This window comes from Molothrus ater, chromosome 20 (assembly GCF_012460135.2).
Source record: "Molothrus ater isolate BHLD 08-10-18 breed brown headed cowbird chromosome 20, BPBGC_Mater_1.1, whole genome shotgun sequence".
In the NCBI taxonomy this organism is placed as follows: domain Eukaryota; kingdom Metazoa; phylum Chordata; class Aves; order Passeriformes; family Icteridae; genus Molothrus; species Molothrus ater.
Genome location: NC_050497.2, coordinates 992801 through 1013217, shown reverse-complemented (window position 1 = coordinate 1013217; position 20417 = coordinate 992801). Strand labels below are relative to the sequence as shown.

The 20417-nt window shown below is 50.1% G+C and overlaps 1 protein-coding gene across 1 annotated transcript in view; it reads left to right on the top strand.

Moving 5' to 3' along the window:
• Window positions 1-20417, top strand: part of ZNF618 (zinc finger protein 618) — a 148677-nt gene that overhangs the window by 70269 nt on the left and 57991 nt on the right. Inside the window, exons 3-5 of the mRNA XM_036393894.2 lie at window positions 9538-9794; window positions 14097-14192; window positions 17194-17271. Coding sequence (XP_036249787.1) covers window positions 9538-9794; window positions 14097-14192; window positions 17194-17271 — 431 coding nt within the window. The remainder of the gene's footprint in view (window positions 1-9537; window positions 9795-14096; window positions 14193-17193; window positions 17272-20417) is intronic.

Below are 20417 nucleotides of genomic sequence, written 5' to 3'. Positions count from 1 at the left end.
ACCCGGGAAGGTTTCCTTGAAACCCAAAAGAAGGTCAAATGTCCATGACAGCACTCAGACACATCCCAGCTCTGAGGGTCAGGAGTATTTTCTGTGTAAACCACATCAGTTTGCCCAGTGCCCAAGTCCTGGAGAGCTTTGGGTGGTGTGAGGTGGAGAAACGTCCTTTTCTGGAGCCATAAAGTACCAGGATGGGGCAGTTCTAAAGCCTTCAGGAGAGCTGAGCCACCAGGAGATCCCTGGGTCACCCCCTCACTCCTCATGGCATGTTGGAGACCCGTGGCCATTTCAGTTCTCACCCCCTCAGTCATTTTTTAGTCAAGGAACACAGAGCTCTTTCACTGATATAAATAAATCCTTAATCTTTTCTCTTTGTTTTTCCCTGAATTTCTTTCTCTTTGTTGACATTTCCACGCTTGAAAATTTAAAGACGCTGGCAGCTATTCCATTATCATCTTAAATTCAGTTTTTAACCTGCATCATTTGTGTGTCGCGGTTTTTATCTGACTGAATTCTTTTGCTTTTGGCAAAGAGCACGCGGTTGTTTTTTGTTGGATAAGCCAAATTTTTTTTATATTTGGTTAGACTTTCCTCTTCAAACCATCCTCAAGATATTCCTAATAAGGACTGAAGGGAATTTGTTTTGCTAATACCTTAGGAATTCTTTGTGGCTCTTGACTATTGTTCTGGTTTGTATTTGAATGTTTAATTTCCAGAGGAGAGGCAGGCTGATTGGTCCTGGAGTTTACCTTCTCTGAAGGATTCGGAGCTGCCGAGCGTCCCTTGAGGAATGAACGCACGATTAAATTCCTCTTGGACTTCCTGAAGCAGAGTTTGCTGTCAGGAAGGGTTATGTGTTTTACTAGACCCAGATAGCTGCAAAAATTAAGTATTTTGCTTTGTTTGTTTGTTTTCCCTAGATTTTAGCAGTGACACCACACACACCACCGAGTGCTGCATTATGTATTTTGGGGTTTTTGAAAGCTCTTACCTCTGTTTTCAAGAGCTGGCTGCCCTCAGAGACGGGGGTGAACTTCCCTGAGGCATCTCTCTTCTACAAAACCTTCATGTCCTTTAAATTTATGAACTCCTTAATAATATTGGTATTTATTGAGCAAATTTCTCCCAGGAAAACCTGAATGGCAGCTACTGTCACACTTCTTCCTGCAGAAGGACATGGCCTTGTGTTCTGATTTCAGTTTATTTTGGAGGGAGAAAGCAGAGGGCGTAAATATGTCCCAGAGAGGGGCAGGGTTTGGGCTGCTTCTCCTGCCTCAGGGATTTCCTTTGTGTGCCCAGTTAGTTTGATGTCCCCAGGTCCAACTGAGTTGGAGCGAGGGCCTCAGAGCCTCCAGGAGCTGCAGCTTCATCCCTGGTCAGAGTAGGAGGGAGCAGCATGTTCAGGGCTGTGGATGCCAAGAGGGGACCCAGCAGCCTCGTGAAGAAACCCAGCCAAGCACAAGGATGCAGCTCCTGGCCATGGGCAGAACCAGCACAGTGACCACAGGAACATGTGTGACCTTGCAGGGACCTTGGAGTCTGTGAATCCTGAGGTTCACAAGAGCAGGTTGCATGTGGAAAATGCCCAGAAGCTGTGACCAGCTTTTGCTTTTTTTCTGTTCTTCAGCAAGTCTTCTCTCCTGCTGAGGGGGGAGGGACTTCCCATCCCCTAAAATAACATCAGGACAGGAGAGGGCAGGTTTTCCTGTAACCTTTCAGAAGTTAAGTGCACACTTTGGGAATTCACAGTGGCATTGGGGAAGATTGTGAAGAGAACTGAAACCTCCTGGTGGAACACGGATGACCATGAACCCCTCTGTGACCAAGTGAAAATTTGGGTTTCAGGAATATGAACCAGCACATGGCTGTGTGTGTCACCCAGAGTGCTGGTGGCACCCTTGGGTGTCCTGCTTGGGTATCCATGCTCTGGAATATGGACAGGCTCCCAAATGGAAAGAATCAAGGATCAGAAGGGATATTTTGGTGTGCACACAGTGTACATGAAGGAAGTGTTTGCTTCAGATACAGCAGAGGAGGTTTTCTCCTGTGGAGGGGAGATTGCCAGAATGAGAATCTCCTTTGCAGCAAATGCCCAATGACCAGAGGCAGCAATCCACACTGGAAGTACAGTGCCTGTTCCAGAAAATAATCCCCCAGGGAAGGAATCCAGGATGGGTGATTGTTCCAGCACTTCACACATCAGCAGCAGGACATCCTCTCTGAAGGATGCAGGCTCAGGCTGCAGAGGGGCTTTGGCAGAGGCTCTGGGAGCTGTGGCAGGGATGGGAGCTTGAATCCCTTGGAGAGGAGCAGCTCTGGACACTGTGACACACGAACTTGGGGTGGTGTCTTTGCCTTTCAGGGTGTGAGGGAACATCTGAAGCTGGGGCTGGAGCCTGGAGCCAGGAGCTCAATTGTAATGCTGGGAAAACAGCTCCTGCTTTTCTGTCTTTTAGCACTGCACTTGGAAATCTTGTTGCCTGCTGATGTCTGCAGGAGATGTCCCCAGTGAAGGACACCGGGCAGTTCCTCTGCTTCCTGATCTTTTCCACCTCCTCCTGGTGTCCCCTGGGCTGCCCCAGGAAGCAGATGAGAGCATTGAGAGGGGTGGGAAGGCCACCACAGCTCCTTTATCAGACAAGCAGATTTTCAACGTACATCCTTCTTTTTCTTGTGTCTGCTTTCATCATCTCCATGTAAAATGAGAGTTCAATTACATCTGTTCTGTCTATTCCACTTCCCATAGCTCCAGTCATGACAGGAACCTTCTGGTTCTTGTAAAACCATGGCAGACATCTGTAAATTGAGCCCAGTTTCAGCCTCCCCCATTTTTTGCTTCCTTTACTTTCTGACAGCTGAGGCCTTTTGATATAGCCTTGGATGAGCCAACTGCACATTGGTTTCCAGAAGACAAGGTGGGACATCCCACTGGTGCTGGTGTCCTGCTGGCCTCTGCAGAGGTGCCCATTGCTTGGTCCCCAGGAGTGGTTTGGGGTTCTTACTGAACCTCTTTGGTGCTGCAGATCAGAAGAGCCTTCAAGAAGTGCCCAAACTGTGTTTCAGTTTAACTGGGCACACCCTGTCCTCTGCCAAGGAGTGTCACCATGGAATCACAGAATGGGTTGGGCAGGGGGGGACCCTGAAGAGCCATCCTGTTCCAGCCCCTGCCATGAGCAGGGACAGCCTCCACCAGAGCAGTGTGTGCAGAGCCCTGTGCAGCCTGGCCATCATTGATATCATCAAGGCACTAATGATCTCTGGGTTTTCCAGCCTGAGTGTTGTTTAGAAAAAAACAAAAGATGCTCCACATTTGCTGCTGGGGCAGGAGAGCTGTTTGTAGGTGTTGGTTCAGAGTGGTACATCCTCCTCCACATGTGTTTCCTTTTCCTCTCCTTTTGAGGAGCTGATGTTGAAGACTGATACTTCACTGATCTCACTCTGCCCCTCCCCAAAAACTCAGCAGGATGTGTGCTGTAAAAATAGCCTCATTAGAAGCCATCTGAGTACATGTGCAATCACAGATGACTCAAAGGGAGCACGGAGCACGCATGTTTCTGTTGCTGTCTTCAGAGAATTACATGACAAATTATTCCTAGCTGGAAGAAATGTCCTTTTATAATTGGGGTTTTTTTTTCATTCTTTCAGAAGGGAGGAGTGTGTGTTTTTAAGTAGCTTTTAGTCACTTTCATTATTTATGAGGATGCTTCTCCAGATCAGAAACAGCAAACTGCAAGCGCGAGTTCCTTGTGGCTGCAGCAGCTGACGGGCCCCGTTTGCTTTCAGTCATTGCTGTTCTGCTCATCACAGCCAGGGAGACCCTGCAGGGACCAGAACAGCCCCACGCTGCAGCCTTCACCCCTTCTCCCCCCTCCTGCCACAGGAGATCAGCTGGAAGGGGCTGCTGGATCTGTGGGTGGTGTCACTGTGCAGAGGGGACTGGTGTCAGCACCCAGCCTTTCCTTTCTGTGCTTCCCTCGGGAGGAGCTCCTGGCACTGCCCTCCTGGCACTGCCCTCCTGGCACTGCCCTCGTGTTGCTCCCTGCATTGATGCTGGTGAGGCTTCACACCCAGAGCTGTTCTGGCCCATGTTGTGCTGCATCATCGAGCTCTGCTAAAGCCTGAGGCCTTCACGAGCTGCCACAGTGTAGGGCCAAGGAAGCTGTACCCAAGTGGGTCCAGGAACCCACTTTTACCCCTGCCTTTCCAGTTCCTCATGCTGAGGCTTCATTAAGGCCTTCTGAAATCTCTCCTGCCTTCACACACTTGTGTCTGACATGAAAGTGGCCGTAACGTCATCGGAAGATGAAAGTCTGATGATCAAAGCAGGCAGCAATGTTGAAATGAGCATTGTGAGATGGCAGAGCTGGTATTACAGTAATTGGCTGTGTGGCCTACTTAGTGAGAGCAGTGATACATGCAAGTGCAATGTCTGTTTGCCTCTTTCATGTTGGAAATCACAGAGTCTGTTCTGGGAAGTGGAACAGGACCTCACCTGTAGGAGCAACCAGGCATGGAGTGAGCACTGGGATCCCAAGGCTTCTGCCTCCTCTCCTCAGCATGGAAGAGCCTCTTGGATTGCCAGGGCCCACAGCTCAATAAAAACAGGGCATGGAACAGTGAAGGAGGTTGGTATTTCCCAGGAAGGGGCAAACCCATGGAGAAGAAGTTAGATCCCCCCTGTGGAAGGAGGTGGGGTTTAAGCCAGCTCTGCCTGGGCACTCTGCTCCTCTGTGGCCTGATGGCTCTGAGCAGTTTTTGTGCTGTTTGGAGAACAGGAATGTCCTCTTCCCAGGGAACAGCAGCCCATGGATGTTTGAATGCAGGTTGGACCTGCAGAGGGAGGTGCAGCTGACCCCTGGAAGGCCACACTGAACACTAAACCTGCATTGTTTCCTGCAGAAGGGTGGTGGCATGAGGCTGGGGACCTCAGAGCCACCAGGAGAGGGTGGCCTGGGGACCCGGCAGTGGGAGGTGACTCTGGCAGGTTCTCCCTTGGCTCCAGTGCGCTGCTGTCTCCACCAAGTGGAGGCTCTGGCCATCACTGGTCCCAGTGTGGCCCCAGCAGTGCCCTGCAGGGATCTGGCAGCTGGGACAGGTCTCTCTGTGGGGACAGGGACGTGGGCACTGCCCAGGTCACACTGGGGAGTCCTTCTGCCCCCAGCCCCCTGACACAGGACTGACACTGAACTTACCTGACACCCTGAAGGCCTTGAGTCCTTTTCTCTCTGTGCCCTCACCCAAACCTGTGAGACCTGCTTGGAGCCTTGGGAGCTGCAGAACTGAAAATTCACTCCTGGTGTTGCTCATCCCCTTTCTGAGCCTTCCCAGCAGTTGTGCCTCAGCTCCAGAAGAGCTGCCATGGGTCAGGAGTGGCAGAACCAGGCCTGGCCACAGTGGTGCTGAGCCTGATGTCTTCCCTCCCCCAGGCAGGATGTTCCCTGTCCCTCCCTGTGTCTCTTGGGGAATTTCTGGAGAACAAGCATGTTCCAGATCTCTTGCTGCTTTATCCTCATCTCCAAGTGGAGGTTCTTTGTGCTGCTCAGTATCAGGGGAGGTAAGAATTAGGCACAACACTGAGCAAGTGCAGCATCATGGGCTTGGAAGGGCTGATGCAAGGACCAAGGAGGAATGAAATGAAGTGTGAAGCTTCCCTGGGTGACCTGCCCTGGCTCAGTGCATGTGTGGGTTGATGCTGTGTGTGGTGGAGGCTGTGATGACTCCTGTCTTCCAAGGGAAACCAGTTCTGCTGGGGCTATGCACGTCCCCCTTTCCACCCTGTCTGAAGCTTTCCAGTGTCAGTGGCTTCCTTTTCCTTCCTGCTTTGCTCTGGGATCTTGGTACTCTTTCCCCAGCCTAACCAGGAGGCTTCAGACTCAACCTGCTGTGCCATGAGGATCATTCCTTGAGCCCAGCTCTCCCCTGGACCCTTGGGAACATTTATATCCCATTCAGCAACTGAGCTGACTGGTCCTGGTTCTGCTCTAGCCACAGAAGCACAACCTGGATTTCACAGGGACCACAAGAAAGTGATGCTTGCTAGTCCTGGGAGAGCTGGATTCCACCACTGCTGCCTCCTCCTCCTCTGCAAAGCTGTGCAGCCCCAGCTAAGGCACCAAGTGGCTTTTGGAGAGCTCAGCCCTGCTCCCAGGAGTGTCAGTGCTGCTGTTTTTATGGTTTCACTTGTGTTTGAGGGGAACAGCAGGCTCCTCTCATGGTTTGTGAGCCATGGAATCATGTAGAAGAAAGTTGCTGAAGTATTTGGGGCTGTGTCCTTCTGCACATCAGGTACCTGCTCAGAGTTAGAACATATGGGGCAATGAATTACTGTCAGTTCATATTTGCAGGGTTATGTCCCACCCAGGAGCAGACATTCCAGCTGGGAAGTTCCTTTCTTGGCAGAGCTGGATCCACAAAGTCAGCGGGCATGAGGGGAAAAGGTTCTGAGGGTCCATTGGTCTGGTCTGATAATTTATCTATTCCTCAGCTCCAGACTAAGTGTGGCCAGTGCACGTCTGTACTGAGCCCAGGGACTGGGGCCAGCCAGACACACAGCTCTGGCTTTGAAAACTCAAAGGGATCTGTTCTCCCTGAGCACATCCTTTGGAAATGGCTGTTCCAGTGGAACACCATCTCTGCTAATGTTTTGTGCCTCATTTCAGCTGGTTCCAGCTTCCAGCAATGAGCTTGCACTCAACTCTTCCCTGCCAAGACAAGACAGTATTTTCTCCCCATGAAGATGATGATACACTGCAATCAAATCATCTTCTAGTCTTCCCTTTGGTGTGAGGAGCAGACTGGAGCAATTTGGTCTCACAGAGTCATAAAGTGTCATTTCCCAGTCTTGAACCATTTCAGTGCTGCATTTTGGAACCTCTTCAGCTTTTCTGATCACCTCTGAAACCTGAACCTGCTCACTGTGTCTGCAGCACATTGGGAGTGGCTTCACCACAGCTTCAGACAGGGAGAAAATTATCTCCTCCTTCCATCTCAGGCACCTGAACCAAAAATTTGGTCATTCCTTCATCTCAGAACGTGACTCTCTGTGGTTGCAGTACCACGTGGGTGCATCCACAGTCCTGGACTTGTCTGACTGTGCTGCAGCCACTGGTCTTGGGCAGAGCCAGCTGTGGAGAGAGGGATCCACTGGTGGAGTGTCCTGTTCACAGCTTTGCTCTCCACCCCTCCATGGCTCCACCCATAATTTTTAGCTACAGTGGTGTTTAATTTAATTCCAGAGCATGAATAAATCTGTCCCACATCAACCATTCCAGGAGTCCTGTGGAAATGCCTCTCTATTCAGGAGCAATGCACATGGAGAACAGCTTTGCCTTGCAGCATGGGGCCTGTTGCTGATTTGGTTTGTGTTTGAATGTGACCCATGCAAAGCTGGCATCATCAGAAAGTCATTGTATTCTTGCCCCTTTTATAATCTCCTCAGAAGGCTCTAGCCTCAGTCTCACTGGTATCAGCTTCTAATCCCAGATCACTTGGCTCATGGCTGGATTTTCCTGTTGCTTTGCCCAGGACTGGCTGGTCCCTGGCTGTGCCATGGGTAACTGAGCTCTCACTGCCTCTCCCACCTCCAGCCTCCCAGGGAACTGCCCTGGCTGCCTTTGATCTTCCTCCACAGCCCTCGCTGAGGAAGGAAACATTTTCCTATCTACCTTACTGTTGCCTTTATCAGTGTTTTGCATTTCACACCCTCTGGGTTTGATTGATCTGCAATCAATCCCACTCTTTGCTGATCCCTGAGTATTCTGTGCTCGCTGCCTTCCCTTGGAAGGGTGCTGAGCCATGCCCTGGTGGCTGAGATGGATGGGCCTGTGGCACAGCCCAATAATATTACCATAAAGCCTGTCTGGTTCTCAACCACATCTTCTCTGTCTCAATCCATCTTTCTCACTTGTAAGAGCCCTGTATGATTTTGGGAGCATGGCAGGGGGGAGTATGTGTGAGAAGGCAGGAAATGAGTGGGAAGGCAGGTCAAGGCTAATTCTCTCTGTTTGGGGCTATTAATTGTACATTTCATTCATAATGAGAATGAAGGGATGAATAATAAAATCTCTGGCAATAGGATGTGCCTGACCCAGTTTGAAATAGTGACTCCATGTCTGTGTGGGAGGTTGGGCAGTAATTACTGGAGGATTGTTCTCTCTGTTCCTCTGCTCCCCTCATCCCTGTCCTCCCAGGAGCTCCACACTTTCACCTCCAGTTGCACCATCCTGGTTCCTCTGTGAGCTCCATAACCTGTGTCAGAAACCACTGCAGTTGTTGGTTCTCTAACATTGTAATTCATATTTTGTCCTGACAAACTTTATGATGTTCCAAGCAATGGGATTTTTTTCTTTGTCACTCTTGCACAATCTAACGATCATCCATAAGTTCAGCCTATTTTTCATTTTGTTACTTCTGCCTAAAAAATTTTCAAATGCCTTTGGCTGTTCCCAATGTTTACATGACTCTAAATATGTCACAGTGGTTTCTGTTTCTGGGTAGTCTGAGCCATTATATATTTAGTTCTGATTTCTGCACAAACTGAACCAGCAATTATTTTATCTTTGTATTGCCTGGTGGAGTGTATTAATAACCAGTATAAAAAATTGGGGGTCCATAATGAGTGCTGCTAAAGGAGCTCCACTGGCTTATTCCCACATCCTTGTCTGGTGGGCTCACATCCCCTTTGCCTTTTGCCACCACAGCACCTGTTGATGTTGTTTTACAGCTTTGAGGTGTCCAGTTTCATTTTCTTAAAGGGTTTTGAATATTTGTTTAGGTTGTTTTCTCCCAGAATTCCCAGCTCTTCTTTCCCAGATGAAAACACATGCTATTTAACCTGGTCTGAGCACAGTGGAGCCCCTCTGCCTTTCCTCCTCTATTAGGCTCTCCCTGTCATCCCAAACAGTTGTATCTGTCCATAACGTGGTAGTCTCCCTAAATATCCTCATCCTCCAGATGATCCCCTTTGATCAGCCCTGTGTATGTTCAGTAAAGCCTCTGAATACCAGAGGATGTCAGGTTGCTTGAAGGGATAAAAGAGAGGATGCGATGGAGGGTGGAGATTGCTCCAAATTAAAAATGTCAGGGAATCATAGACTCGTTTAGGTTGGAAAAGATCTTGAAGATCATCAAGTCAAACTGAATTCAGCAGTGCCAGGTCCACCAGTGACCCATGTCCCGAAGTGCCACAGGAGATTATGGCTTTGTGTGTATGGACTAGTGTTGGCAAAACACCTGCAGGCAGAAGTGCTGGAGCTGTGCCTGTGGCCTGCTGGCAACCAGGGCAAGTTCTGTGCTCTTCTTTAGGGATCCAGTGTGTTTATGAGCACTACTGTTGTTTGTGATGATTAAGGTTATTTTCATTATTTAGCTCTTTTGTCCAGTTAAATTTTAATTACTTATCATGTATGGCAGACATACATTAATATACTTCTTTTAAATATCCTGCATAAACCAGAGTACCTTGAATTAGGTCCTGGTGATGACAAAAAGAGCACTTGGCATTGAGGATTCACATTGTCTCCTCTCTTTCCCCCTCAGGGAGTGTTTGAAGAGGAGCCCACAGAGCCCCAAAGCCGAGGGCTCCGACTCGGTGACATCTCAGTCCTCCCCCAGTGAAGAGGCTGGAATGATGACTGAGGTGAAAGTGAAGACAGAGGTACCAGATGACTACATTGAGGAGGTGATCTGGCAGGATGACACCAAAGATTCCAAGAAGAACATCAAGGACGGGCCGGGGGATGTGCCTGCGGAGATCTGCGTGGTCATCGGCGGCGTGCGCAACCAGCAGACGCTCGGTGAGGCACGGGCCACCATTCCCTCAGGGGCTCTGGGGACAGGGGGAGGCTCTGGACAGCTGTGCCTGGACACTCAGCTCTGCTGGAGGGCCCAGAGCCAGGGTGAACATCAGTCTTGGGGTCCTGGGTCAGGATTCTTGACCTTCTGTGTCTTTTTGCATCTGGTAGCCCCTAAAGGCTCAGCCAAGATCTGAAAGAAAAAGCTCCTTGTCTTCTTTTGGCATGTTCAGGGACTTGCCCATCAGTCACCTGCAGCACCTGGTGAGCCCAGGGCTGGGGGTGTTTTGACACAGATGAGGAACTTGGAAAGGAAAGCCTGAGAACCTGATGACATGTTTTGAGGAAAGTTGCTCTGAGGAATGTGGATGCTTTCCATAAATGAGTTTGAGCTCAAGAGCAAGTTTTACAGGTTGCTGTTTGTTTGTTTTCCTGATCACTTCTCAGTTGTGGGAATACTTTTGACTCTGGGCTGGCTGTGGTGTGCCCTGTTCAAAACAGTGCTTCCTGTCCCTACCCCACCTCCTGCTGTGATGAGAAGAAGCTTTTTCTTTTTTCTGTGAACATCAAACTGTCCTCTCCTCCTGCTCCAGGGAAGGGGCTTCCTGTGGGAACCTGGCAAGGCACCGCTCTTGCACTGTCTCTGTTGTCCCTGGCCTGGAGCAGGTCCCTGCAGTGTCTCTGAGATCCAAAGACACTTGCTAATAAAAAGAAGGAAGAGCAATTGGACCAGGTTTCCTTTAAGGGACTCAGGAGAAAGCTGATTTGAGCTGCCCGGCATTGCACTTGGGGTTTTGTTTGTCCTGCAGGAGGAGAGAAAAGAGGAATTGATGTTGGTTTTTCTCCTGGGTTTTGTTGATCATTATCCATACTGCTGGAAAGAAACCCAGGAGATGTCCTTAGCTGGTGATTGTCTCAGAAGCATCGTTGTCCTTCCTGTCCTCCTTTTCCACCACAGGACAGCCACTAAGGACACCAGGGCAGGAGGTCAGTGCTGTCTGTGCAGGTCTAGGGAAAGCCTAAAAAGTCCAAAACTATTTCTGACATAAAGATTTTACAATTTGGAAGAAATACTCTGTGTATTTTCAGAGTTTTTGTGCCTCTGCAACTCTTGATCCTTACATGGGCAAAGCTTGATCCCTGCTGCCCTGGGAGGGAGAGGTGGAGCTATGACTGATGGGCAGCAATGGGAGCTTCTCCTCCAGCCACGGCCACCAGCCCTTGGTGAAAGCATCTGCAGCTTGGGTGTTTGTCCCACAGGACCCTCTTCTCCCCACAGCTCCTGGCTGGGCAGCAGCAGCTGCTCTGCAGTCGGTGTCCCCTGGCAATGCTGGTTTCCAGCTCAGCTTGGCTGTGTGGCTGTGCAGTGGGGAGGGGGCTTTTGCTCTTGGCTGACTTGGGTGGACTGGAGGGGAAACCAGTGAGGAGCTGCTGAGGGCACTGGGATTGTTCAGCTGCAGCAGAGCAGACTGAGGGCAGAGCTCAGCAGGGATTGCAGCTCCTTGCAAGGGACAGCTCTGGGACAGGGACAGGAGCCAGGGCACGGCTGGGGCTGGGCCAGGGCAGCTCAGGCTGAGCTCAGGGCAAGGCTCTTCCCCCAGAGGGTGCTGGCACTGCCCAGGCTGCCCAGGGAATGGGCACGGCCCCGAGGCTGCCAGAGCTCCAGGAGCCTTTGGGCAGCGCTGCCAGGGATGCCCAGGCTGGGGCTGCTGGGGGGGCTGGGCAGGGACAGGGGCTGGGCTGGGCTGGGGGATCCTTGGGGTTCCTTCAGTTCAGGCTGTTCCATGTTTCTGTGATTCTGTGTTGTCCCTGTGGAGAGCGTTGGGGACAGACTGGTGTGAAGGGACACTCAAAATGTATGGACACTGTGGGGAGAGGGACAGATTCACTGACCAGTCACAAGTGGTGGTTGAAAGCCATATAAACTGGAGAGTTTCTGTCTGGAAGGGCATTTTCTAGTGGAACACAGATTGTATTGGTCATTGTAAAGCCTGGGCTTCTTTAAAGGCAGTTTGGTCTGGAGGTGATGGGGTTGGTGCCAATTCCTTTGTGAACAGAGCCCTGGAAGTGCCCCTGTCTGCCATTCACATGACCCTCGTTTTTGGGGAGGTGGCTCTGAGTACCTCCTGTCTGGCCATTGGGTCCTGTGCTGTGTGCACAGCCCGTGGTGCCCAGCTCCTTGTGTTTGCTGAGCTCTGTCCCCCATGGGAATCACACACAGGCACTGTGCCCATCTCTGCACACACCAGGGTACCTCACACCAGGAATGTGCCCCGTGTGCCACTGCTCCACTGGCCATTCCAGCTGTTCCCCTGGCCATTCTAGCTCTTCACTGGCCATTCCAGCTGCTCCCCTGGCCATTCCAGCTCTTCACTGGCCATTCCAGCTCTTCACTGGCCATTCCAGCTGCTGCACTGGCCATTCCAGCTGCTGCACTGGCCATTCCAGCTCTTCACTGGCCATTCCAGCTCTTCACTGACCATTCCAGCTGCTGCACTGGCCATTCCAGCTCTTCACTAGCCACTCCAGCTCTTCACTGGCCATTCCAGCTCTTCACTGGCCATTCCAGCTGCTGCACTGGAGCAGCCCAGAATTGTGACCTGCTGATGCTGCTGGTGCCTCCTGCCTCTGAAGCAAAGGCTTTGTGACTGTGCTGCTGCTCCCAGCACTTCCAGGAGCTTTCCTTGCCCTGGGAGCTGGGAGCCCTGGATCTGAATCCCCTCCTCCATGCAGACAGGGGAGGCTTTGGTAGGATTTTATTCACCTTCATTGGGGCAGCTGAGACTGGAGGTGTTGAAAATGGTTGTTTTAATAGCAAATCCTGATGAAGTGGTGACTCAGGAGTGAATGAACCCCTCTCCTCTGTGTGGAATTGCCAACCCCCAGCCTGTCTCCCTTCAGGGCGTGCTGGGGACAGTTGGTTAAACAGGGGATGTGTCTGAGTTGGGACCATGGTGCTGAAGGGCACACGTGGCTCCAAGTGACAGTTTTCCTGCAGGGCTCAGCTTTGGGATGTGGCTGAAATGCACATTACAAGATTTACGTCTCTTTTCTGAGTCACACATCTGCTCTATTTATATTTTAGTTGTTACTTGGAGCAATTTATAAAAGGGATTCCCAGCTCAGTTGCTGCTACTCCTTTGCAGTGTTTACATCAAACCAGGCCTTGTGTTTTTAGCCTTCTGTTTGCCCCAGCTCCTGTCTCTCCTGGCACTCCAGACTCTGCCTCCATCCGTGTGGAGCATCCCAAACCCCGTGGGGGCTGGAAGGGGCTGCACTGGGTGGGATGGTTTGGGACAGTGGCCACAGTCCCCAGCCAAAGAGCTGTTGGTGGGTTTGGACTATTTTCCTTTCAGCTGCTTTTCCACAGAAGTCTTTCAGTCCTGTGGGGTCCCTGTCTGGCATCCCAAGCAGAGGAAGCCAATGGAGATGTTGGCTCTCAGCTGGCTCCTGTCAGCTGCAGCTGCTGTGGATCCCCTGCTCCCCCCTGCACCCCCCTGGCCCCCCACAGTACCCCAGGTGTCCCAGCGCTGGGGTGGGGGCTCCTGCCCTACATAGCTCAGGGGTGCCACATTTCCTGTTCTTTTCTTCTTTCTTCTGGCAAGATTCACATGCTGACCTCAGGCCAGGGGCACTTGAAGAGCCACAGCACATGGATACTTCTCAGGGCAGGGAAGTCAGGGCAGACAGGCACAGAAGTCCCATGGAGCTGTCTGGAGAGGAGAGGAAAAGCAAAGGGCACTTGTGTTGCAACTGGGGAGCAAGAGGGGGAGACTGTTTATCAGATGTGGATCATTTCCTCCTGTTGGGAATAGCATCAGATCAGTATTTGTGTCCTGGAAGACTGAGTTATCTGTGAGCTGATCAGGAGAAGTTTGATACAAGACTCCTTAAGCTCTCAATCTGCTCTCCCAATCTGGTGCTTTACAAGGAACATTTTGGAGAGGACTTTTCCAGTAATGCATTAAACCAGAAATGTTTCTGAGACAGAGTGAAGAGAGAATTCTTCTGCTCTGAGCCTCTCTGTCCACCTCCCATGCACACATTGGGTTCATGCCATGGTGCTGATATTTCACTTGCTGAGCTGCTCAGCATATGAAATTCAAGAGCACTTTAGATTCTCTCTGGTGAGGTAAAATAGTACTGCAGAAGCCTTAAGAAATTCTGTGAGACCTCTGACATCTTGTCAGGAAGCCACAGGGACAGATGGGTCTTGGAAATTTTTAATAGGCTTCAGCCATCATTATTCCTTGGAAATGCATCCACTTTAAGGGCTTTTTTCTGATTTCTTTTTGCACAATTTAGATGGAAAAGCAGTGGAACGTGACTCTTCCGTTGGATATACACGAAATCGATATTCAGGGACCTGGATTTTTGACCATGCATTGAGATACACGTCCGGTATGTGATGGAAGGGTGTGAAAGTCTAACCAGGGCTCAGGGAGCAAAGGAAGCTCTGGAAGCAATGGGTGCATTGCCCAGATTCCAGCTGCAAGGCTCAGGAAAAGCCTGGCCCAATTGAGTGCACCAACTAACCCCAAACCTGCCCCACCTCCCCTCCTGCTGCCACCAGCTGGGACCTGCATGACACACCCTGAGTGACAAGGACCTCACTGCTGGTGTCCAAGGCCACCTGGGCATGTTCTCTGCAAGGCCTTAAGGCACAGTGATGTCCTTCTTCCTCCTCTTAACCTTTCCTCCCCTCTAACAACACATTTTTTGTGACAAGTCACCCCTCCTTTCTCTAACGTAAGGGCCTGTGGTGAGCTGAGCACACAGCTGTGGCTGCTGAGCTGTGTCTCTGCCTCAGGTCTGTAACACACCTCCCTCACACCCTCCCCAAGTCCCTGTGCTCCTGGGCCACTGCTCTACCACCTGTGGGCAGAGGGTGAGTGCAGGTTCCCCCTCAAAGTTGACTCCAACCTTCCCTGGGTTCCACTTGAGACCTGCCAGTTCCAGGACACCTGCACAAAAGCCCTGGACTGGCACACGTGGTCCCTCAGCTCCTTCCTCAGCTCCTGCCCCTGGTGTCCAGCACAGCCCCTGCACAAGGGCTGCAGCCCCTGCTGGGGTTCACAGTGCAGAGGGAAGGCACTGCACAGTTACCTGCACAGCTGAGCTTCTTGGAGAACTGCACAGTGCATTTATGTGCCATAGACTGTCTCCAGAGGAAGTAGGAAATACAATAAAAAGGGGGCAGAAAATGCAGCCTAGAGCCCCTCACTGTGTTTGACCTGTTTGCACCAACTCACAGAATCACAGAATGCTTTGGGCTGGAAGGAACCTGCCATGGCAGGGACACCTCCCACTGTCCCAGGCTGCTCCCAGCCCTGCCCAGCCTGGCCTTGGGCACTGCCAGGGATCCAGGGGCAGCCCCAGCTGCTCTGGGCACCCTGTGCCAGGGCCTGCCCACCCTGCCAGGGAACAATTCCTAATTCCCAATGTCCCATCCATCCCTGCTCTCTGGCAGTGGGAGCCATTCCCTGTGTCCTGTCCCTCCATCCCTTGTCCCCAGTCCCTCTCCAGCTCTCCTGGAGCCCCCTCAGGCCCTGGCAGGAGCTCTGAGAGCTCCAGCCCTGTGATTTACTCAGTGGCCTCCTCTGGAGCCATTCCAACTCTTCCCAGGGCTCCATGTGCAGCCAACACTGTGGGGATGTGGGTGGGCATCAGTCACATCCTGCTGTTGGTTCAGCTGAACCTCAGCTGTGCTCAGGGCTCCTGTTTGCAGGGCCCAGGGCATGGTGAGTGCTCTCATCTGCTGCTTTGGGGCTCCAGCTCCAAGAGTTTTCATAAGAGCATAGTGGAGGTTGGTGGTGAAAAGAATCAGTCCTTGAGCACGGGAGTGAGTGAGGGCTGGCAGACGCTGCTGACAGCCCGGGTTTCACAGGCAGCCTGTGTGGAGTGACCACAGGTGGTGACTGTCCCACTGTCTATATAAAATACATATCTATATAAAATACAGTCAGCTATGATAATAAAAAGGCTCTGGAGCAGATCAGATACAGCCAAGTGCCTGTGCTATCAGAATATGGGAGCATTTTTTCAGCTGGGTACTCTGGTGTATCGGACTGTGGCGAGTGGCCTCTTTCAGCATCAGTACAAAGGAGCCTCCCCAGCTCAGGACACAGCCCCAGGTGGTGCTATCAGTGATGGGCAGGGAGTTCAGGGCTCTGACACTCTCAGGGGGTGTTTTCTTCCCAAGTTGTAAGAATGGGACATGGGAAGGGGAAAAAGGACCATGGGCATAGTGTGTTCAGAGTGCAGCCTGGGTTTGTTCCTGGCTAGAGCTCACTTTGAGTAGCTCCAGGTGAGTATTGCTGTGAAATGCACTTGGGAATGTTTATCTGGGTGTGTGTCAATGGTTTTGTTCTTGTTTGTGGCTCCTCCTGAGTTTTGCTGTTTGGCATGGTCAGGAAAAGATTGTTTCAAGGTTGTGTGAGGAAAGGTGCATGGACATGAAATTCTGCATTCATACCAAATTAATTCACTCCTTTTTTTCTCCCACCTCCTCTTCAGTCAAGTGATGCTCTCACCCTCTCCAAAGAGCACCAAGGGGATCCCAGTTCCACAGCTCTGATGGACAGTTAAGAAATGCAGTGCATTCTGCAAATAAGAGCCTGGAAAGTGAATTTATAGACTGTGCAGCAAAGTCAAGTAGGAAAAAAAGAGATTGAATCAACTCAAGTAACAAATCTAAGGAAATTTCTGTCTGCCTGTTCAATAACAAAAGAGTCTAAATTCGTGGCATAACTGCATCATTACAAATGGTTCTCCCAGCTCTTTTCCTCTGGTTTCATTTCAAATGACTGTTTGCAGATGTGTGTTTTCTGGAATTAGAGACACAAATTGAGAAGAGGGACTACTGTGGTCATGTGCTTTTCCTTAAAAAGGGCAAAAGTTCTATTTGTATCTATTTGGTTTCCTCTGGGTGGATATTTACCAAATCTCTGTGGGTTTCTTGGGAAATTTGTACATTGTGCATTTCTTGAGAAATTTTGAAAACTCCAGGCCTCAAGATAACATATTGCCTTCTTTTTTCAGTTGAAAAGGATTTTTTCCCAGCTACTAGGAACTTACTGAAAAGTAATTCAAGGTTATTTCTGTCCATAGGAAACATTAGTCATTATTATAAAATTATAAGTCAGGCTATTTTGAGAGTGGCCCTTTCACGTTAGCAAAGTTAAAAAGATACACTGAAAATGTAAGTTTGGAATCTTAAATAAGGCTGACAGACAGAATAAGGTCTGGGATAGTGATTTCCTGCATTTATCTCCATGAACCGTCCAAAAATTACTTTGCTGTCAAGTGCACCCTTTTGCTTGCAGTTTATGGACCAGTGTGCAGGGAGGCTGTTTTCCCTGATCTCTCGTGGTGATGTGTGCTTCTCTCTCTTGTTTTTCAGGGTCTTACGAGTGTGGAATATGTGGGAAGAAGTACAAGTATTACAACTGTTTCCAGACCCATGTGCGAGCACACAGAGGTATCTCAGTCCTGCTGCAATCTCGGGAATTCTGGGATAATGCAGATCCAGGGGATGGTCAGGCTGAGCTCAGGGCAAGGTTCTTCCCCCAGAGGGTGCTGGCACTGCCCAGGCTGCCCAGGGAATGGGCACGGCCCCGAGGCTGCCAGAGCTCCAGGAGCCTTTGGGCAGCGCTGCCAGGGATGCCCAGGCTGGGGCTGCTGGGGGGGCTGGGCAGGGACAGGGGTTGGACACCTGGATGATCCTGGAGGGTCCCCTCCAGGATATTCTGTGATTTTAGGTCTATTTTCAAGAAGGTCTTGAAGGTTGCTCTGCTGCTTCCCTGGTCACCAGTAATTCTCTGGGCTGTCCCTCTGAGAGGGGCCCAGTGATAAACATTGGGGATGTCTCAGCTTTGTGGTTCTTAACTCCAGCAATATTTCTCCCCAGGTCAGGAGCAGCTCCCTTGTTCAGGGCAGTATTTACTGCCCAGGGCTGTTGAGGGCATCCCTGTGTGCAGGGGGAGCTCAGATCACAGAGTTTTGCTTGGCAGGTCCCCGTGCCAGCAGTGTGGTGGCATCTCCCTGAGGTGCTCTGCACTCTTGCCCAGCTGGGAGTTCCATCCACCCCTGAGAAGTCAGCCTGGGAGGATATAAATCAGATATGGGCATTGTGACTGCTGTATTTTTATGTTCAAATCAAAATGCTCCTTGAGCTGCCCCTGTGCCCTGCTGTCAGCTGAGGTCACTTCCCAAGTGCACTGTGTGCCTGAAAGGTCTCGTGCTTGGTCAGGAGTGGCTTGATCTGGTTTTTCTGTAAGACTGAGCAATCCAATGTTGCTTAATTGCAGAAATGTGAAAGTTTGAGGTGGTTTATTCAATCAAAGTGTAGTTTGCAGGATTTGGAGCTCTGAAATACCAGAACAGCAGGGACTGCAAACCAGCTCCTCCTGAGCCTTTCTCTGGGTTTGTCTCCTGTCCCTGAGGTGAGCACTGGAGTCACTGTGCCAGGCTGGCAGCAGCATCTGCTTTAGCTCCTCAGGTGTAACCAGTGGTTGAAAATCCAGGAATAATGAAGGCTAATATCAGGTTTTAAATGCTCAAACTCTCAAAAGTCAGCACATGCACAGCTGAGAAGTGTTCATCCTTAACTGCTCAGAGTTTGTCAGAGTCTCATAACACATCCTTAGTTGCATGGTTGCATATTCCTTGTGTGCTGTTTAATGTCACAGATCTGCTTCTCTACTTCTGAATTGTTTTTCCATGGTGGTATTTCTTTTCTAAATACCAACAAAATTCTTTAAAGTCCTTTAAATGTAGCTTCAAGTAGCTTCACTCTGCGGCTTAAGGAAAAAAACCCTAAAATAACAGGGATATGCTTCACCATTACATCACAGCATTGCAACAATTTTGCAATAATAATTGTAGTATTTAAACGTGGGACAAGGATTGCTTTTATTTTACTTCTCTTCCCCAAGCACCATGGGATCTTTAATTCAGCTGGAATTTTAGGAGCTCTGTTAGTATGATGTCACCTCCTAGTGTGTGATCTAATTAATTTGTATTCATTTATATTTTGATAATAAAATTAAGCAATATATTAAATTATATGGATGCATCAACATAGACCTGTACATTTGATATCCATAGTTTTGACATGAACTCAGTGGAGACATGACTTTACCTTTTGCTTCCGAGGTCTTTGTCATGTGTAGTTGCAGAAGATGAAAATTTTCAAAATTCTGAATGTGGAAATTAATCATTAGTTCTCACATCAGTGATGGAGAAGCAGAATTTATATCTGTGATACATACTTAGAAAGTGTTGGTTTATGTTACTGTAAGTGGATTCATGTAGTAGTTACATTTAAAGTGCATTCAAATTGCTTTAAGACAATAAAAATACAAATGAGTTATTTATTCATCTACACTCTTCAGCAAGAAATGAAACTGCAAACATGATGCAGCTCTGGCAGCGGGATTCTCCCAGGGAGCTGAGGTACTGGGCAGAGTGTGCCTGGCTGCAGAGGAATAACCTGCAGTAAAAGGTTAAGGACGGGTAGGAGAAAAGAAGGAAGGATTTTTTTGGAGGGAAGCCCTGTGTGGTATTATCCAGTGTGAGTTGTTCAAGGACCGGACCAGGAATGGTGCTGGGATGGCAGAAGACTGCAGGAGTGAAGGAGATTTTTGTGAAAGATGCTTTTATTGCCCCAAGGCTTCACAGAGGAGAAGGGGCTGGTGCTGCCCCAGGGGACAAACAGGATAACATGGTGGGATGGCTGCACTGAGGGTGTAACCCTGCACGTTGCTGTTCTCCAGTGATCTCCAGTCTGTGTCTCAGATCCAGTGCCAGGGCAGTGGCAGCCAGCTCTCCCAGGGCTGCTTTCCTCGAAGCACTGCAATGTGAGCTCCCTTGGCCCAGTCCATGCAGTTCTCAGCTGCCAGAGACTCTGGTCCTGAATCTTTCAGTCGTTTCTTTCTGGCTGGGCAGAAAGGGGGGAGCCGGGCTGCAGTGGCAGAACCTGGATTCCCTTTTGGCAGGATGGTGCCAGCCATGGTTTTCCCAAGGGCTGGCCACCCATCAGTCACATAACATCTGCCTTTCCCAAAGCTGGACTGATCCTGGAAGACACCCCAGCTCAGCATCAGAGGAGCTAGAACAAACTGAGGCTCCTTTCTTCTCTTTAGGTTTTTTGCCCATTCCAGCAGCAAGAGCTGCTGTTTGTGATTTGCTGAAGGATATACCCCATCCCAGGCCTCTGCTCTCTGCTTGTCTGTGTGGCTCCTGTGTCACTAACGGGCCCTGGGATGGTGCTGCAGGTGACAGAGCAGGAGACAGAAAAGGCTCAGGCCAAGAGAGAGCAGAGAAACTGGTGTTGATCTGCTTTGGACCTCTGTGGCAGAACAAAACGTTTGTGTCATCAGCCTGTCTGTCACCACTCAGTGACACAAAATGCAAGGTTTGGGGGCCTCTAGTTGTCCTTGCTTTGATCTGGGTTATTTCTGAGCTGGTTTTTGTGTCAGGCCCCACCTGAGCCTTACAGCAGGGGGAAGGTCTGTCACCCTCTCTGCTCGTGCAGTCAATCTGTCCTTATCCACTACTTGTTTTGCCCTTTGCAGAACTTGCTGTCTTCTCATCCTTTGAGCTGTTCAGTTCCACATGAAGAGT